This window comes from Rhinolophus sinicus, chromosome 15 (genome assembly GCF_057876585.1).
Source record: "Rhinolophus sinicus isolate RSI-liver-muscle chromosome 15, RSI-T2T, whole genome shotgun sequence".
NCBI classification, from domain to species: Eukaryota; Metazoa; Chordata; class Mammalia; order Chiroptera; family Rhinolophidae; genus Rhinolophus; species Rhinolophus sinicus.
This window is the reverse complement of record NC_142515.1, coordinates 9553777-9570099: the sequence shown is the minus strand read 5'-3', so window position 1 is coordinate 9570099 and position 16323 is coordinate 9553777. Positions and strand designations below refer to the sequence as shown.

Genomic DNA, 16323 nt, shown 5'->3' with positions numbered 1-16323 from the left:
GTAGTTTCTTAACATCCGTTTCATTTATCTACTGCCGTGTAACAAGCTATCCCAAAAGTTAATGCCTTAAAACAACGGTGTATAATATCTCATGAGTCTATGGATTGACCAGGAGGCTCTTCTGCTCTTTTATTCTGTTGGCTGGAGTCATTCATGGGGAAGCATTGAGCTGGGGGTTTGCCTGCTGTGTCTCACTTTTCCTTCATGTGGTATCTCCTTCCACACATCTCGTCTCGTGTGGCCTCTCCTTGGGTCTTCTCTCACCTGGATAGCCGGATAGCCTTTCAGAGTGGTGGCTACAAGACAGTTCCCAATGTGTAAGGTTTATCAAGCCTCTGCTTGTGTCACTGAGCTTGCTAATATCCCACTGGCCAAAGCAAGTCACATAGCCAAGCCCAGAGCCCACATGGGAGGGGAGGTCCCTTAGGGCTGTAACATCCTTGAGGCTCTACTTCGGAAGCAGTTAAACAGGAGTAAAAATAACTGCTCTCTTTTTTCCCTAGCGTATAATGAGTCTCCAATGAGAAAATTATACCCAAAGATGCTTAATAAATTATAAATCACCATTTTATCCAGACCCTGTTGGTCGCAAATACAAACCTATTAGCTTATACAAAAAAATACAAAACATCCCACATATTTTTATAAGGAACCTAAGGGATCCAAATCAAGAAGCAGGTGTTGTACAGGGTCCAAGGTTACTTTTTCTGGTGCACATGGTCTCTGACCGCCACTTCTCCCTATACCTTTGGCTTTCTCTATTTCTGTGCATATAGGACAAAATTTCTGCCCTTCTATGGTACTCAAACCAATCTCAGCCCTCAAACCAACCCATCCTGATGTTTCCTACACGCACTGGAGACTGGCTAGCCATCTAAGATGTAGTGAGTCTAGTTCAAATCCGTGGGCCAAAGGCCTTCCCTGGTCACAAAGTTCAGACATGCTCCAGAGGTCCACTCCTCTAGCAGTGGGGGCCAGTCGGAGCAGGAGGGTTTGGACTTGACAGACAACCCAAAATTGATCTCCTATAAGCAATGTACAAAAATGTTACTGGTTGATGAGTTTCTGATCCTGTGAACGGTCATTGCTATGAGGTGGGGAGGTAAGGTCCTGTCCTGTGGTCAGCCCGTTTATGCGTACTTCCCCTCCTTACGCTGCCTTTCTTTGGAACAAAAAGGTAGGCAGTGGGGGTACCTCTCATATAGGATATTTTGGAAGAGGGAGAGGTGGGGAATAGAGTGAACTGGAAAAAGAAAACATTTTTTAAAAAGGAAAGAAGGACAGGGAAAGTGTCTCAATTTATCACTTTCCTAATCTCTACGTTTTTTTTCTTGTCACATCACTTTTGAGGTTTGGCTGTTAAGGAAGGGAGTGGGGAGGAAACAAAGGAAAATCTTTTCTGGGCCCCCTGCTGTCTTCACTGGTGACAAAATTGCAGCCCCACCTGTGGGTGTCATTCCACCCGCCTCCTCACATTCTGAGCTTTCATCTCACTCTGCTCGACTTCTCTGTCCTCATCCTGTCTTGGGGATGCTTCATCCCCTCCGCTCCCCGCACCCCATTAAAGCTCTTGCTCTGGCCACACCATTGGCTGGGCCGATGGCAGGTGTGCTCCTGGTATGTACTAGAACCCAGACAACTACCACAGATGCATTTTCCCATGGGAGCATCTTACCTTCTGGGGTAGAGCCTGAGGGGAATAAAACGTCTGTACTTAAACTCTCTCACTCCTGTTGCCCCGCCTGCTTCCTCTCTACATATTCATGCACGAATTTTTGTTCTTGCCTGTGAGATGCAGTTGTCATTGACAGTCTAAGAACGGCGTGGGTGAGCTGTACTGCTCTTCGTGACTCACTGAACTTTGAGCTCCGTGGAATGTAAGTAAGCAGGCGTGACTTAGGAACTGGATTAGTTTGCTCGGGCTGCCGTAGCGAAGTTCTGCCAACTGGGTGGCGTAAACAGAAGTTTATTTTCTCACAGTTTTGGAAGTCTGAGATCAAGTTGTCTTCAGGGTTGGTTTCTTCTGAGGCCTCTCTCCTTGGCTTGTAGTTGGCCGTCTTCTCCCTGTGGCTTCACATCTTTCCTCTGTGTGTCTGTGCCCCAATTTCCTCTTATAAGGTCACCAGTCATATGGGTTCACACTAATGACTTAATTTTAATTTAAACTTACCTCTTTAAAGATCCTATTTCTTTAGAATAGGGTCACAGTCTGAGGTACGGGGGGTTAGGACTCCAATATGAATTTTGAGGGGATATAGTTCAGCAAGTAACGGGAAGCTAGTGTCCACTGGCATGCTTGTGACAAAAGCATGTCAAAGGGAATTCCCACTATTGCTTCTCAGCCTTCCTGTCACAGTGAGAAAGGCCAGTCACCAGTCATCTTTGAGCAGGCACTTGCCCCCGAGGTAGACGAAACCTGACAAGCAGCAGTTGCCTTGGGTTAGGTTATTTCTTCTAAGCTTCAAGTGTGGACTGTGAGAAAAGGTGGTAACACCTTCTTGACACAGTTATTGTAAGATTTAATAAAACATAAAGTACTTAGCATGGTTCCCGATAATAGGAAGCATTCAATTGATGTGGACTATTATTTTTTTCCTTAGTTTTAAAGGTGACTTAGAGGTGTCAGATATTTTACTACAGAACAACTGAAGTTCTACCTATACAGTTTTGAACCAATTTTAAACCTGGACTGTGTCTTCCAATAATGTTGATATTTACTAAAACTATAATGATATTAACATGTCTCTAAAAGACTACATGGTAGAAATTATAAAAAGTAGTTTTCAGTAGTAAAATGTTAGTAGCATGAGTGAAGGTCATTTCATAATCCATGTGCTCCTTTTGAAAAATTATGTGGTGGAAGAATTTTAAAGTGTTATTTGGTTGCGGTATCCTTTGCTAACTGCCTTTCCTTTTAGCAAGCTCTGCCAAAAAATTGCTCTGTTAACCTTGGTCTCTAGAAAATACCTATTTAGAATCGCTAGCCTTTCTGTGGTTTTCAAGGCTGGTTTGTAAGGCTGCTTCCCTAGACATTTGCAGGCAGGTGGACTTTCAGCCAGTGTGTAGTGTAATCTCTGACAACTTGAATGAGTCTGACTTTGGTTTGATCAGTTGGGATTTATTAATATGAGGAACGGAAAGTAGAAGGGACATGCAATATGCTAAATAGATGAAAGAAAAGTAAAACTTCGTGAGAAAAATCAACATTTATTCCTTGTGTCTAGGAGGAAGGAAGAATCATAGTCGAATTCTTAGCACAATTGTAATTACACATTAATTTTTGTTTTCTTTTTTGTCTATGCCTCTTCTGGAGGATAAGCTCCAAGACGGGCTGTGCCTGTTTTGCTCAGTGTCATCTCCCCCTGAGCAGGGCTATTCAAAACCGTTCATTTCATACGTATTTATGGAGTGCCTACTGTGTGCCAAGGCCTGCATCCAGTGCTTGGGCTGCGTGGTGAGCAGAGTCAGACTTCCTGGAGCATAGACTTGAATGCTAGAGGTGGATGGGAATCACCGACCACACAGCTTGATCGTTCGAGTTAAGCTTCTGAAGCAAAACGTGGGAGGCTGTTGGGAAGCCCATGGCAGAGGGGCCTGGCTGCTGGGGCTGGGGCTCCTGGATGGAAGGCTTCCCTGAGGAGGTGATGTCTGCGCTGAGGCCCCCAACACGAGTCAGATAATGTGAACAGGGCCAGGGTGGGGGTGGGGAAGTGAGAGGAGAGATGGTTCTTGGCAGAGTCAGCAGCTGTGCCAGGGCCACATGATTGCTGTGTTTCCTCTCTTTATTTTCTGTGTAATGTCAGGGAGATAGCTGGATCTTTACACAGCTACTATCCCTGAAAAGATTGCTTTAGGCTGGAGACTTTAAATGGATCACAAGAGCTCTTTAAATTGAAATCATTTTGAAGATTGAGAAGAGGATAAGCTCAGTCAGGGTAAGAAATATATGAATATAAAAAGCAAAAGTATATTCTCCATGATATATTCAGAAAGAGCCTGAAGAGAAAATTGTCAGGAGTCTTGATTAACTTGGCAATAGAGGCTCCTAGTTTAGTAATTAAGTGAGTTGCTACTCGTAGTATTGAATAGCCACAGTTGCCTTAAGCAGCTCTCCTCCATTAAAATAGCACTTTGCCATCTGCCGTTTCTCTACTTTTGAAGTTGTGACGATGTCTCAATCATTAAAATGGCAAAATGTATTATGTGTAGGATTTTAAGTGTGTGATTTCAGTCCACTGCTGTCTATGGAGATTGTCTTGCTATGACACTAACCACATGAAATATTTTATATATTTTAGTGATGAAGGAATGGAGTGTCACTAAGATTGCTTTAGTACTTTCCTAAGAAGCCATTAGAAAGCCACAGTCCTCCAGGGCGCTGGAGAAAAGGGAAGAGGAGCCTGGCAGGGCCCCTGCAGAGCTCTCAGCCTGTGCTAGAGACCTGGCTCTTGGGACATGACACTCGATATTGCTTCCGTTTAAATATCTTCTTCCGGAGGACACCCTTGGCGCAGATGGTCCCACCGCCCTGGGAGGAGCGATGCTTGAACTAGACACACGAACGTGACCCACAATTCTGAGCTCTCCCAAGGTGGTCAGATGAACATGCTGCTTTTTCTGAGCACATCTTTAACTGACAGATATTTATATTTTCGGTCAGAGAGATACTTAGAGGGAGGCCAGCTTGACTGTTAGGCTATTCCACTATCATTCCATTTTCTAGTCATAAACCCATTTGTTCTTAAATTTTAGTTTTCCTCAGTGATTCCTATGGTAGTGATATTAAAAGTTCTTAGCTCCAGAAAGAGGATTGTTAAGCGTATATGTATGGGCCACCTATAAAGGTGCTTTCTATATTTATTTCATTTATGTCCTCGAACTTTTCATCTTATTGAACATTTTGAACAATTTGATTACAATCAAATTATTAATAGGTCAAATTGTATTTTTTTAAAAAGGAGATTCTTGATAAATATAGTGAGTTCTCACGTACTTAGATGTGGCCAGTCAGTATCGGCCATCCAGAGCAGAAAATGAAGGTTATGCATTTAACTGATTTGTCTCTCAGGTTTGTCACAGCCTGTGGGCTTGGGTCCCTTTATGCAGGGGTCAGTTGCCTCCGACCTCGAAGCATACTTATGTCACCTCTCAAAGCAGTAATTTGTCTTCATGATGAGCAACCTCTATCATGCATAAAAATCCCAATTCTTTAGTATGCGGAGGTTTAATAGGTAGGATGGTATGTAATATATTAAAGTTTTAAAATAAACATGTAAGCAAACATCTTAGCACTTCAGGAGGATAAACTATAATTATCTGGAAAATGTACTTTTATATAGAAATTTATTTTGCCCATTCATACTTGATGCTTTATACTTAATGCTTAAGACCTTTTCTAGTTTAAGACCATTATAGATAGAAAAGACCTTATATTTTTAGAGAACATAATAGATTATTTCAGTTTATGGCAGGTCGTATTAGGGATTTTACTATTATGATGAATTTAACTTTATCCTAAGCTTCATAGGCTAAGCTGAATATGCTCCTGATTCCACCATTGGTACTTTTGAAATGTAGCCTTTTAAGATCCTCTTGCCTTCGATGCTCTCCTTATGAGTCATTGTCAGTTTTCTATAAACCCAGATTTAGGAAACCTTAGTAGGCCACAGTCAAGAAACATTGAATAATTACTGTTTGGAAGATGAACAAATTAATAATTGGCTCTTTAGTCCCTGAGAATATTAGAAGCTTCATATGATGTGCTTTTTTTCTTTTAGACACATTTATTCAGTGTCATGATCAGATGATTACATTTAGCAATCAACAGCATGGGTGCAAAAAAAAATCAAAACCTACATTAAGACCCTTTGTTGGAATACTTGCCACTTTCCACAGAACAAAAACTAAAATAACGTGTTATACAATTAGTCACAAATACAGCCCTTGAGTTTTTTGCCCATACAAAGAACACATCTTCTTCGTAGCAGCTCAGCCCTGCCAGCGCTGTGCTCGGCTGAGCTCACAAATCTGCTGTAACCTGGAGCTTCCCTGTCACTTCTCTGGCTCTCCTCTCCTGCTGTGCTTTGTTTCCTGGCAATAATTAAAACCTTCTGCCACTGCCATAGCCACTGCTGCTGCTGGAGCACCAGAGCCACCTTGACTTCGTGGTTTGGCAAAGGATTGGCCTCCACCACCATAGGGGCCAGAGCTTCTGCCTCCAAAGTTCCCTCCTTTCATGGGGCCAAAATTTGAAGATTGATTGTTGTAATTGCCAAATCACTGTAGCTTCCGCCACCTCCACAATTGCTTCCCTCATCACCAAAACCATTATATCCATGCCCACTGCCACCCTGTCCTCACCACCATGACTGCCGCCAAAGCCACCTTGACCACTGACGTTTCCTCCATGACCAAAATTGCCATTCCCACCAAAACCACCTCCTCGACCAACATGGAAGTTTCCAGAACCACTTTGACCTCTTAGGCTGGATGAGGCACTAGCCATCTCTTGCTTAGATAGGGCTTTCCTTTCTTTACAGTTGTGGCCACTCACAGTGTGGTGTTTGTGAATGACAATCTTGTCTACAGGGTCACGGTCATCAAAGGTGACAAAAGCAGAGTCTCTCTTCTTGTCACTGCCTTGGTCAGTCGTGATTTCAATCACTTCAGTTTTCCCTCCACTGTTCAAAATCACCTCTTAGGTGATGTTCTCCAGTGTCGTCTTTAATACCACCCACAAAAATCTTTTCCGCAGTAAAGTGGACACCAGGTCTTTGAGAACCTTCTTTTGAGACAGCCCTCTGGTTCCACAGCTCTTCCCTCCCCCTTGTGTGGCTTTGCCTTCGCGGCCGCATCCACCTCCTCCATGATTGCATTGGTGACAAATCCAAAGCCTTGTAGCGCATGGTGTTTGGGTTTCTCATCACCTCAGTGTGTGAGGTTCCCCATTGCTCAGAGCGGCTCCTCAGACTCTCATTGGTGGTTCCAAAGCTCAAACCTCCAATGAAGAGCTTCTGTAGGAGACGGACTTAGACGTGACACCCGCGGGAGACGACACTTGAAAGGTGCTTACTGGAGGCCTCCGCTGACAGGAAGGCCCGTGTGATGGAACCACAGGTTCCTGCAGTGAAAATACCAGCGTTGGTGTGGCGACAGTATTACCTGTAATTCCACTTGATATATGATGCTCCCTGAAATATATTCAGGGAAGTGTAGTGCTCTATTTCCAGTAGGAAAAAACACACGTTTCTCTTAATTTGTTTAAAAAAAATAGAAATGGCTTTAAATATAAAACCAAAAATTTTAAATACCATGAATTAACATCTTGAGTAGAAATTTAAATTTAGGCATAAGTTTGCATGCAGCCTGCTTTATAGATTTAGGCTCATATTCATTTAAAAGTATTAAATGGTCAATTAATAGATTATGCAATGGGTATCACTGTAGTAGGTTTTATGCACATATTGGACTGAATTTAAATTCCTACCAAAGATTTGTTTTCTTGAAAAAAAAAACCCCAGAATTCTTTTAATTGGAACATAATTTACCTTGAGATGTCATTAAGATATTATCCCAATTATTAGAATCTCTTAGAATGCATAGTGTGTTAATATATTATGGATCATTTAAAGATACTTCATATATTTAGAAAAAAGGAGTCAAGAGAAACTAGTCAGATTTTGTTCCTGACAGCAACAGATTCACAGTATTTGAAGAAATAATAGCCAAGAATTTTCCAAAACCAACTATAAATACAAGTCACAGTTTCAAGTAGTATTTTGAACCACAAGGGAAACAAATTTAAAGAAAATCACACTTAGGTACCTCATAGTAAACCTTATGAAAACTAAAGACAGAAAACATCCTAAAGCAGCCAAAGAAAAAAATACCCATTAAATGTAAAGGCATGAAGTAAGCCGGAGACAATAGGATGGTGTCTTCAAAGTGCCCACTAACATTTTATACCTTCAGAAATTAGGGAAATACTAATTTTGAGACAAATAGAAATGGAGAATTCATCACCAGCAGTATCTGCACCAAGAGAAATACTAAAGTTCCTCAGGCAAAAAGAAAACGGAAGTGCAGAGATGTAAGAAGGAATGACGATCACCAGAAAGGATAAATATGTTGGTACATTTAAATGAATTTGGCTTTATATATGGTTTAAAACTAATGTAGAACTAAAACACACAACAAAATAGTAACAATGGGAGTTAAAAGAGGTCGGTGTTCTAAGGTCTTTTCTGTCCTCGTACTGTCCAGTAGCTGGTAAAAGTGCTAATTTACATTAGGCTTTCATACGTGAGGGCTCATGTTGTCATCCCCTACGATGTACCCGTCCAGTGCACAGAAGGAAAGATTGTACAAAGTTAATAAGGGGGTGGGGGGAAATGGAATAATAATTTAAGAACTGAATCCAAAAGAAGGCAAGAAAAGAAAGGTATACAGAACAGGTAGGACAAATAGTAAGATGGTAGGTTGATTGCTAAATATATCAGTACTTACATTTCACATGAATGGACTTAATGAGGCAAAGCTTTTCATGCTGGAAAAACAATAAAATCCGTCTACAAGCTGCTTTCAAGACAGACACCTTAGGTATATGTATACAGAACGGTCAACAGTAAAAGGGTAGAAAAAAGATGAAGCACGCCAGCGCTAACCTACTGAAAACTGATGCAGCTATGCTAATATCAAAGCTGATTTTAAGGCAAGAAGCATAGAGAGAGATATATTTCAAAAATAACAAAAGGTTTAAGGCACCAAAAAGAAATAACAATGTTAAACTTGTATATACCTTATACTTCCTAACCTCAAAATACATAAATACCAGTGAGTCATTTGGCTTACATTTATTGGTTCAGACTGTCATTTTGAAATGACAGAGAAGCATAGTATTCTTATTGTCAGCTTGACAGAAAAGAAAGGAAAGGGAGCTAACTATAACCCCTTTCCTCGTTCTTTTTCCTTTGCCAACCCATCTCCATCCTCTGACGTACCTTGTGTAAATTCAAACTCTGCGGGAAGCCCTTCAGGAATTTAAATATTTACATTTGAATATTATGTTACAAACGACATTGGAGTATTCGGTAGCCACCTGGGTTGGTATTGATTGGCATGTGGATGTAATGAATTCTGTGCTGGTGAGTGTGCAGGCAGCACGTGCCGGCTGCTTCTCCATGCCCCAGCCTCTCCGTGGACACTCCAGGACCAGTGGGCCTCGGAGAGGGGAAGGGAGTGCTTTGTTCTCAGGAACTCGTCTGCAGGGTGGGGGAAACGTATGAGAGTCGTTAGCATACCCACTTTTTATTTTTACCTTTGGTCATAACATGAATGTTTATATTATATAGAGACAGACACAGAAACTGGAAATTGTCCAAAAAAGCAGTAAAAACAGAACCTACAAAATAAGTTATGGCTGTAGCTATAAAAATAAGTCTTTTGTTTTTTTCCTCTAAAAAAGTCTTTAAAAAATTCTACTGAACCAGTTCAAATTAGAACAAGTCTTTGGAAAAGGTGAGCCAGAAAAAAAAAATCAGGAAAGCAAAATCATTTCTGCGTAAATATTTCACTCACTTCAAGTGTCTGGCACATAAGAGCATCCACTGCATATGTATTTCTATCCTAGGAGCTCTTTTAGTTGAATCTCACTTAACCTATTTCCCAGATGGGTTAGCATGCCCCACTGCCTCTGCAAACCTATTGGTGGATGTACTGGGTGCGCCCCACTGCCTCTGCAAACCTATTGGTGGATGTACTGGGTGCTCGGAGGGCTGGCGGGGATTGGTAGGAACCTTCTCTGTTCCTGTGGATCGTGGATTGTGGGCTGTATTTGTTCCCAAACCTCTTTCTACCTGCTTTACTCCATATTGGAATTACATAATTTAATTAAGTATTACATAAACCCATCAATTATAGGTGCAAAAAGAAAGACTTCTTGTTTCTATGAAAGCTAAATTAAATGCTTTGGAAAAACTAGATAAAGCTGTGTTACATTAAAAAAAGAATAGACAACACCAAATACCCATCAGTGGCTCATTTACAACAAAAAGTTCCTAGAAAATCAATGTACATTTGAATGTTTCATATGAAAAATTAAAATAAAATTTTTTAATTCATTTTTAAGCTTGCAAGTAAGATTAAAAGGACTGATGCCAAGAATGGTAATGAATTTTTCTCCATCTCTGCTTGTCTCCTCACAGGAGACAAACTCACAAAGTGAGGTTTGGATTAGATGTAAGGAATTTCCGAGTGGGGAATAATGGTCAAAGGGAACGTTAGTTTTATCTGTAATGTGTACATTTTTAAATAAATGGAACAACTGACATAATAAAAATAAAAAGATAGCTGGACACTTATTGTTAGATCAAATGCTTAGCTTTTTTATGTCAGTAAGAGGGATAGCTGTATCAAGAAATATGTATTAATAGTTGCAATACTTCCTAGAGGTGAGGTCATCAGTAGAGAGAAAACTTTTTTTTTCTAAAATTGGATGAAAATCTTTTTCTGAAAAATAATCTCTATCCCACAATTGCTTATTCCCTTTAAGTGAGTAAATTATTGTATAGGGCAAGCAATTGAATCTTCCAGGACTATTGTTTCAGTTTGCTACTGGTTATGCTTTTCAAAATAATTACTTCCTGATCAGGTTTTTTATGTTGCTGAGGAAGTCAGATTTCCTTGTCTCTCTTTTCCTGGAGGAGGAGCCAGGGTTGCAAAATTGATATTTTCCCCATTGCAGTATGTTTAAAAAGTTGGAAAAAATATTTCATGTCAAAGGACCTTGCTAGACTAAATTCCCTTTGTTCTTGGTTACACTGTACATCCGGATCTCAGGGTGTCAGCTTTAACTGAACCAAGTTTCTTTTCCTGGTGGGTGGTATAAACGAACACAATAGCCTGCATTGGTGCTTTAAGATTTTTTATTGCGAAATTATGCCTGATGGATACTGTGATTGTTGAACAACAGTGATGCTGTACTTCTACATTTTTCTTGTCTTAATAACGCAAACTGTAAAAAATGTATTTAGGTTATTTAGCCCTGTGACTAACATGCTCATTGTTGCTGGACTTTCCAGACTTCCTTCTGGGTGTTGTTATGTTTTATTTCACCTAAGGCAAAATAATTACAGAAAGAGATTGCTGTTATTTCCCACAAGGTTTTTTGTTTGTTTTGCTTTGGTTTTTAGGATCAGTGATTTTACCTGGGAATATCTGTGTCCAATTCATATTTTTCGTAGTCTTTCCATCGTGATCATTTAAATTATTCCTTGAACACTAATACAAACAGCTGCATCCTGTCACTAATGTTGATGCATTTCAGGAATTAATAGGTCATCCTAGCTTAATCTCTGTCTTTGGGAGAAAATATACTTTTTAGTTTTTCATTCTCTGTTCTGGTTGGTAAGATTCCTAAGAAGTTATTTTGTTCTTTAGAAGGGGCTTTTTATTTAGTGAGATATAATTTGCATACCATAAATTCACCTTTTCAAAATGCACAATTCAGTGGTTTTCAGTATATTCACAAGGTTGTACAACCATCACCACTATCTAATTCCAGAACATTTTCCTCATCCCAGCTTACTTAGGTTGTAATTAGTAGGTATCTGTTTCCTTATTAATTTACTCCTAAGTTTGTTTTTTTTGTTTTTATTTTTGATAAATGTGTGAGCCTGAAAACAGTAAGATAGGAAACTATAGATTAAGACTCAAGAGACATATTAGCTCAATGCAATTTGTTGATCTGATTGGAAGTCAACTACGTAAAAAGACATTTTTTTAATCCATGGGCCCCGTACTCCCAGCTGCTAAATTATTTCAAAGCAGATTCCAGATAACATATTTATCCGCAAATACTCAAGTATGTATTTCAATATTATTTATTGACACACCATCTTTCCCCCTCTTTATCACCACTTGCTATATGCCTTTATTTACATGGTTCTGTGTATATTCTAATATTCATTTGTCCATTCCTATACCATTACCACATTGTTTTACTTACCATAGCTTTACAGTGCTTTGCTATCTGGTAACATTAGCTCTTAGTAATAACATGAATTATAAAAATTGTGATTAAATCCTCATAACTACTTTCTGAAGTAAGCTGTTATACCCCATTCTGCAGATGAGAAAATGAGGAATTGGAGCAGTTAAGTATTGTGCTGCGAAGTCCATGGGCAGATAAGTGGTGGAGCTAAAATTTGAGCCTGAGTTCTAACTTCATAATCCGGAATGTGGTTGCCTCCCTGAAAAGGGAAGGCTACTGTTTACAAAATTCCTTCTCAATTGCCTGAAATCATTGATATCATATTTAATCTCTATCGTAACTCCCTAGGTATAGTGAACTTCAATTTGTAATAGTTTTTTAAAAGAAGCACCTCAGTTTTTCAGATTCGTGCTATATGAATAGCTAAACTCTAAAAATATACATATTTTATTTTAAAATGTACTTGAGTTCATAAGTTGAATTTGAATATTGGCAATAACTGTTTTTGTGAAAAAAGGGATGCCTTTTGTTTTCCCAAGTGCGTTTATGTATAGAGTAAAACCTCTGTGTTTGAAAGTTAATATTTTATGTTTTGGCATTATTCCATTAGATGATTTATTGGAAAGACCTTTACTACATTTAATTATACAAATTGTGTTTGTCATTGCTGTAATTTATTAAGATCACAATTCACAATGTTAATGTAAAATGAATCCAAAGTAAACTGCAGCAAAAAGGCACAAACTTGGAAGAGAGCTCCCTGATGCTGGCTTGTCTGGTCATCTGCCAACACTCTAAATTGTTCTTAACCTCACAGAAGTTACTCCTGTGAGGTTAAGAGACCTGTAGGAAGGATTTCTTTTTATTCAACAAAATCTATGGACATTCAACAGTGTATTATGCATTATGTGCTTTATTATGTGGTAGGTTTGTTATGTGTTGGGTGCTTGGTAACCTTGATCCATGCATGACACACTTCCCAGCATTTGGTAGGTCTTCTGTTAATGTTTAATGATAATGAATAATGAAATGGCCTGTAAAAGCCTTGAAACTTTGGAGTAAATTTCCACCCTACTTTATAGAGAATTACAAAATGTTCCCAAACTCTTGCATTTATGAAATGCTTAAAGCACATCTTCAAAACACTATCTCTAAGATGAGAATTGATTAAATCTTTTTTGGGGGGGAAGTGGGGAAAATTGAAATACTATATATAGCTCTTACAATTTTTTTGATATGGTAAATATATACCTATTATGTTATGTTTCTATAATAATACGTTCCTAAAACACTATTTCAATTATTTTTATTTTTGGTTCTAATTAAGTATTACAGTATTTTTTTAAAACTGAAAAAGTGCTTTTGCATGCTGTCTTCCCTAGACTATTTCTCATTTAATTAAAAATCTTCTGAAATAAAAAATTGGATTGGAAAGATAACTTTTGGGCCTCTCGGTGTTTTCGTCTTTCTTTCATGTATTTAAGATTTCTTTCATTTGTTTTACCGTCTTCTTTCCATCCTCCCTCTTCTCAATATATTTACTAATTTTCTCAGTTTTAGAGGCACATGAAGTAGTTTTGGAATTGCTAACCCATAACCTCCTGAAAAACAAATTCACTAACGAGAATACAGTGTTGTGTATCATCCTTTGTGTCTTTATCCTTACAAAACACTGTTTTCCAAAGTTAGGTTTTTGTTCCCTATCTACAGTGTGGTTATATTTTCTATTTGTAGCAGAGTTGGGTTACTATTTGCTTCTTGTTTTGGGTTTCCCCCACATTCTGCTTGATTTGAACTATTTATTTTTGAAGAAACGTGAAACATTACCATGGTTCTAAGAGTCAAAACTATACAAAAGGGTATACTCAGAGGACTGCCATTTCCTTGATCCATTTTATCATTCCCATTTCTGCCCTCTTCCATCCTATTTCCGCCTATCCCCTGTAGATGACCAAGCTCATTAATTTCTAATTTACCTTGCCTCTCCTTTTTATGTACAGAGCAGAGATAAATGCATATTTTCTCTTATATAAAGAGTGGCACACTCTCCATACTCTTTTGGACTTTGGTATAATAATATATCTTCCTCTATGATTATATTATATCCTTATTATATATATTAATAATTTATCCAGTTTATCCACTTAATATATCCAGGAATCACTCCTTATCAGTTCATAGCACACTTCTAATTCTTCTGTACAACTGCATAGTATTCCATTGAGTATATGTGTGGTAGTTTATTCAACCATTCTCCTATATCTGGGCTGTCATTCCCGGTATTTTACAGTTACAAACCACTACACTGAATAGACTTGAGTGCGTGTTCTTGTGTGTTCTTGTGTATCTTCAGGGTAGATTCACCAGGGTGGGATTGCTAGGTTAAAAGGTAAGTATATACGTTTTGCTGTTAGGTATCATTAAGTTTCCCTCCAGAAAAGTCGTATGTGTTTGCAGTTCCACCAGCACTGTATGAGAGTGCCTGTTTCCCCACAGCCTTGCCAGTGAATGCGCTGTCACACTTTATTTTCCCCAATCTGATGGGTGAGAATGGTATCGCTCTAATTATGAGCGAGATTAAACGTCTTTTCACATGTTTAAGGGCCCTTTTTATATCTTTGTTGTGTGCTTTCCTTTAAAAGGTTATATCTCATGCACATTTGTTGTTGTTATATTATTCACCTTCAGTTTGCCAGGACAGTAGCACTTACAGATACTAGACAGTAAATGACTTTTCTCTTTCAGATCTTCCATGGTGGCTTATTTTAATTCGGCAGAAAGCACTGGTGGGCAAACTTCCAGGAGATCATGAGGTCTGTAAAGTTACCAAAATTGCTGTGCTATCACTTTCTGAAATGGAACCTCAGGATCTTGACCTAGAGGTAAGGTGCCATCTCAGGAAATTTAATGGAAATTTGATATAAATATGATAGCAATTATGAGGATTTGGTTTAATAGATCAAAAGCATACAATTTTAGAGCTGGATAATATCTTTGAAATAATTTAATCTTGTGATTTTTAAACTTCATTTTAGTAGTGGAACTTTGTTTCAAAATCTGTGAAACCTGGTATATGAGACACGTAAAAGCAGAGCTGCTTTGGTTGAGATGGTGATGGGGGGACACCTCCCCACTGGGCTTCTACTGGAAGGTCACCTTCTGCTTCCAGGGAGCCCTAGGACTCTGCACAGCACAGTTTGAAACTCCTGATTTGGGGGGGAGAGGGAAGTCAAGAAGGCGAGATTTGACTTTTACTGTATCCTCTTTTGTCTATATTTCTTGGAATTTTTCTAAGCATATATTTCTTTTATAATTTTTTTAAAGGTTTTTTTTTTGTTTTTAAAGAAAGAAAACTATTGATCTAATACAATCTTTACATTTTCCATGTGGAAATCAAGTCCATAATAGAGTGACTTAAGGCCAAAATAATTGGCCCAGGGCCAGTGTTTTCCCACATGGTGCTGCTCCTGGTAGAAGTCACCCTTGAAAGCATTTGTATCATGTCTGCTATCAGTGTGGGGCTATGGCATGTAGGGATGTCACCACTCTGCCATAGTCCTGGCCTATTGTCGTCACCATACGGTATGCCAGGCAGGCCTGCAGGGCTACTTGGATTATTATATTTACTCCCTGGGATCACCCTATAAGGTGGGCACCGTTATGATCCATGTTGTATAGAGGAAGAAAGGGGGGCTTGGCAAGGGTTAAGTCATAGAGCTGGTACGTGATGGGGTCTGCAGCTTGACTTTGGCCTTTGGGGCCTGTATCACTCTGTTGAGATGCCTCCCTGTTACCTGAACAGCAGGTAGCATAGCACCCACCACCCACAACTCACTATATGTTTTTCCAGGCTGTGTTCTTGGAGAGGAAGTTTAGGGAAAATCTAATCATTTTTATGCTTCAGATTTTACTGGAGTTTGACAATCTAATTTTAACAAACCAACGTTAAAATAAATTTGAGAGGACCCTGATATTCTATTTGTTACAGGAATCAAAAACAAATGAGAGTACTTTTTTTTCTCCTTCATTCTTACTAGAGCTACAACACTATTTACGAATGCTGATCCAGAGACAAATAACTTAGTTGGCAGTTAGGCCCATTCATATCAAGTATTTGCAGTTTTTGTTTGTACTTGATTTTAAGGAAGAGCAGCCAGACTAGGAAAAATTGTATTAAGCTAATAAATTTGTCCTCAGTGACTTTTGGGCACTTGGATGTCTTTGCTGACAAATCAAAGTCAGCATGGCTTTCTGTCACTGACCTCGGCCTTGAGGGTGAGCAGCCCCTGGGCTGGCATTCTGGTTTGAGCAGGAAGCCTGGGGGCCTGGCAGTT

At 39.1% G+C, this 16323-nt stretch overlaps 1 protein-coding gene across 5 annotated transcripts in view; it reads left to right on the top strand.

Annotated features, from left to right (window-relative positions):
* The window catches only part of INPP5F (inositol polyphosphate-5-phosphatase F), a 75745-nt gene that overhangs the window by 20233 nt on the left and 39189 nt on the right, over positions 1-16323 (top strand). For 4 of the 5 annotated variants that reach the window (XM_019725297.3, XM_019725298.3, XM_088791829.1 and 1 more), the window contains one exon: positions 14735-14871. In XM_019725297.3, coding sequence (XP_019580856.3) covers positions 14735-14871 — 137 coding nt within the window. Of the gene's footprint in view, positions 1-14734; positions 14872-16323 lie in introns of those variants that run through there. The other variant, XM_088791830.1, reaches the window with a different exon arrangement.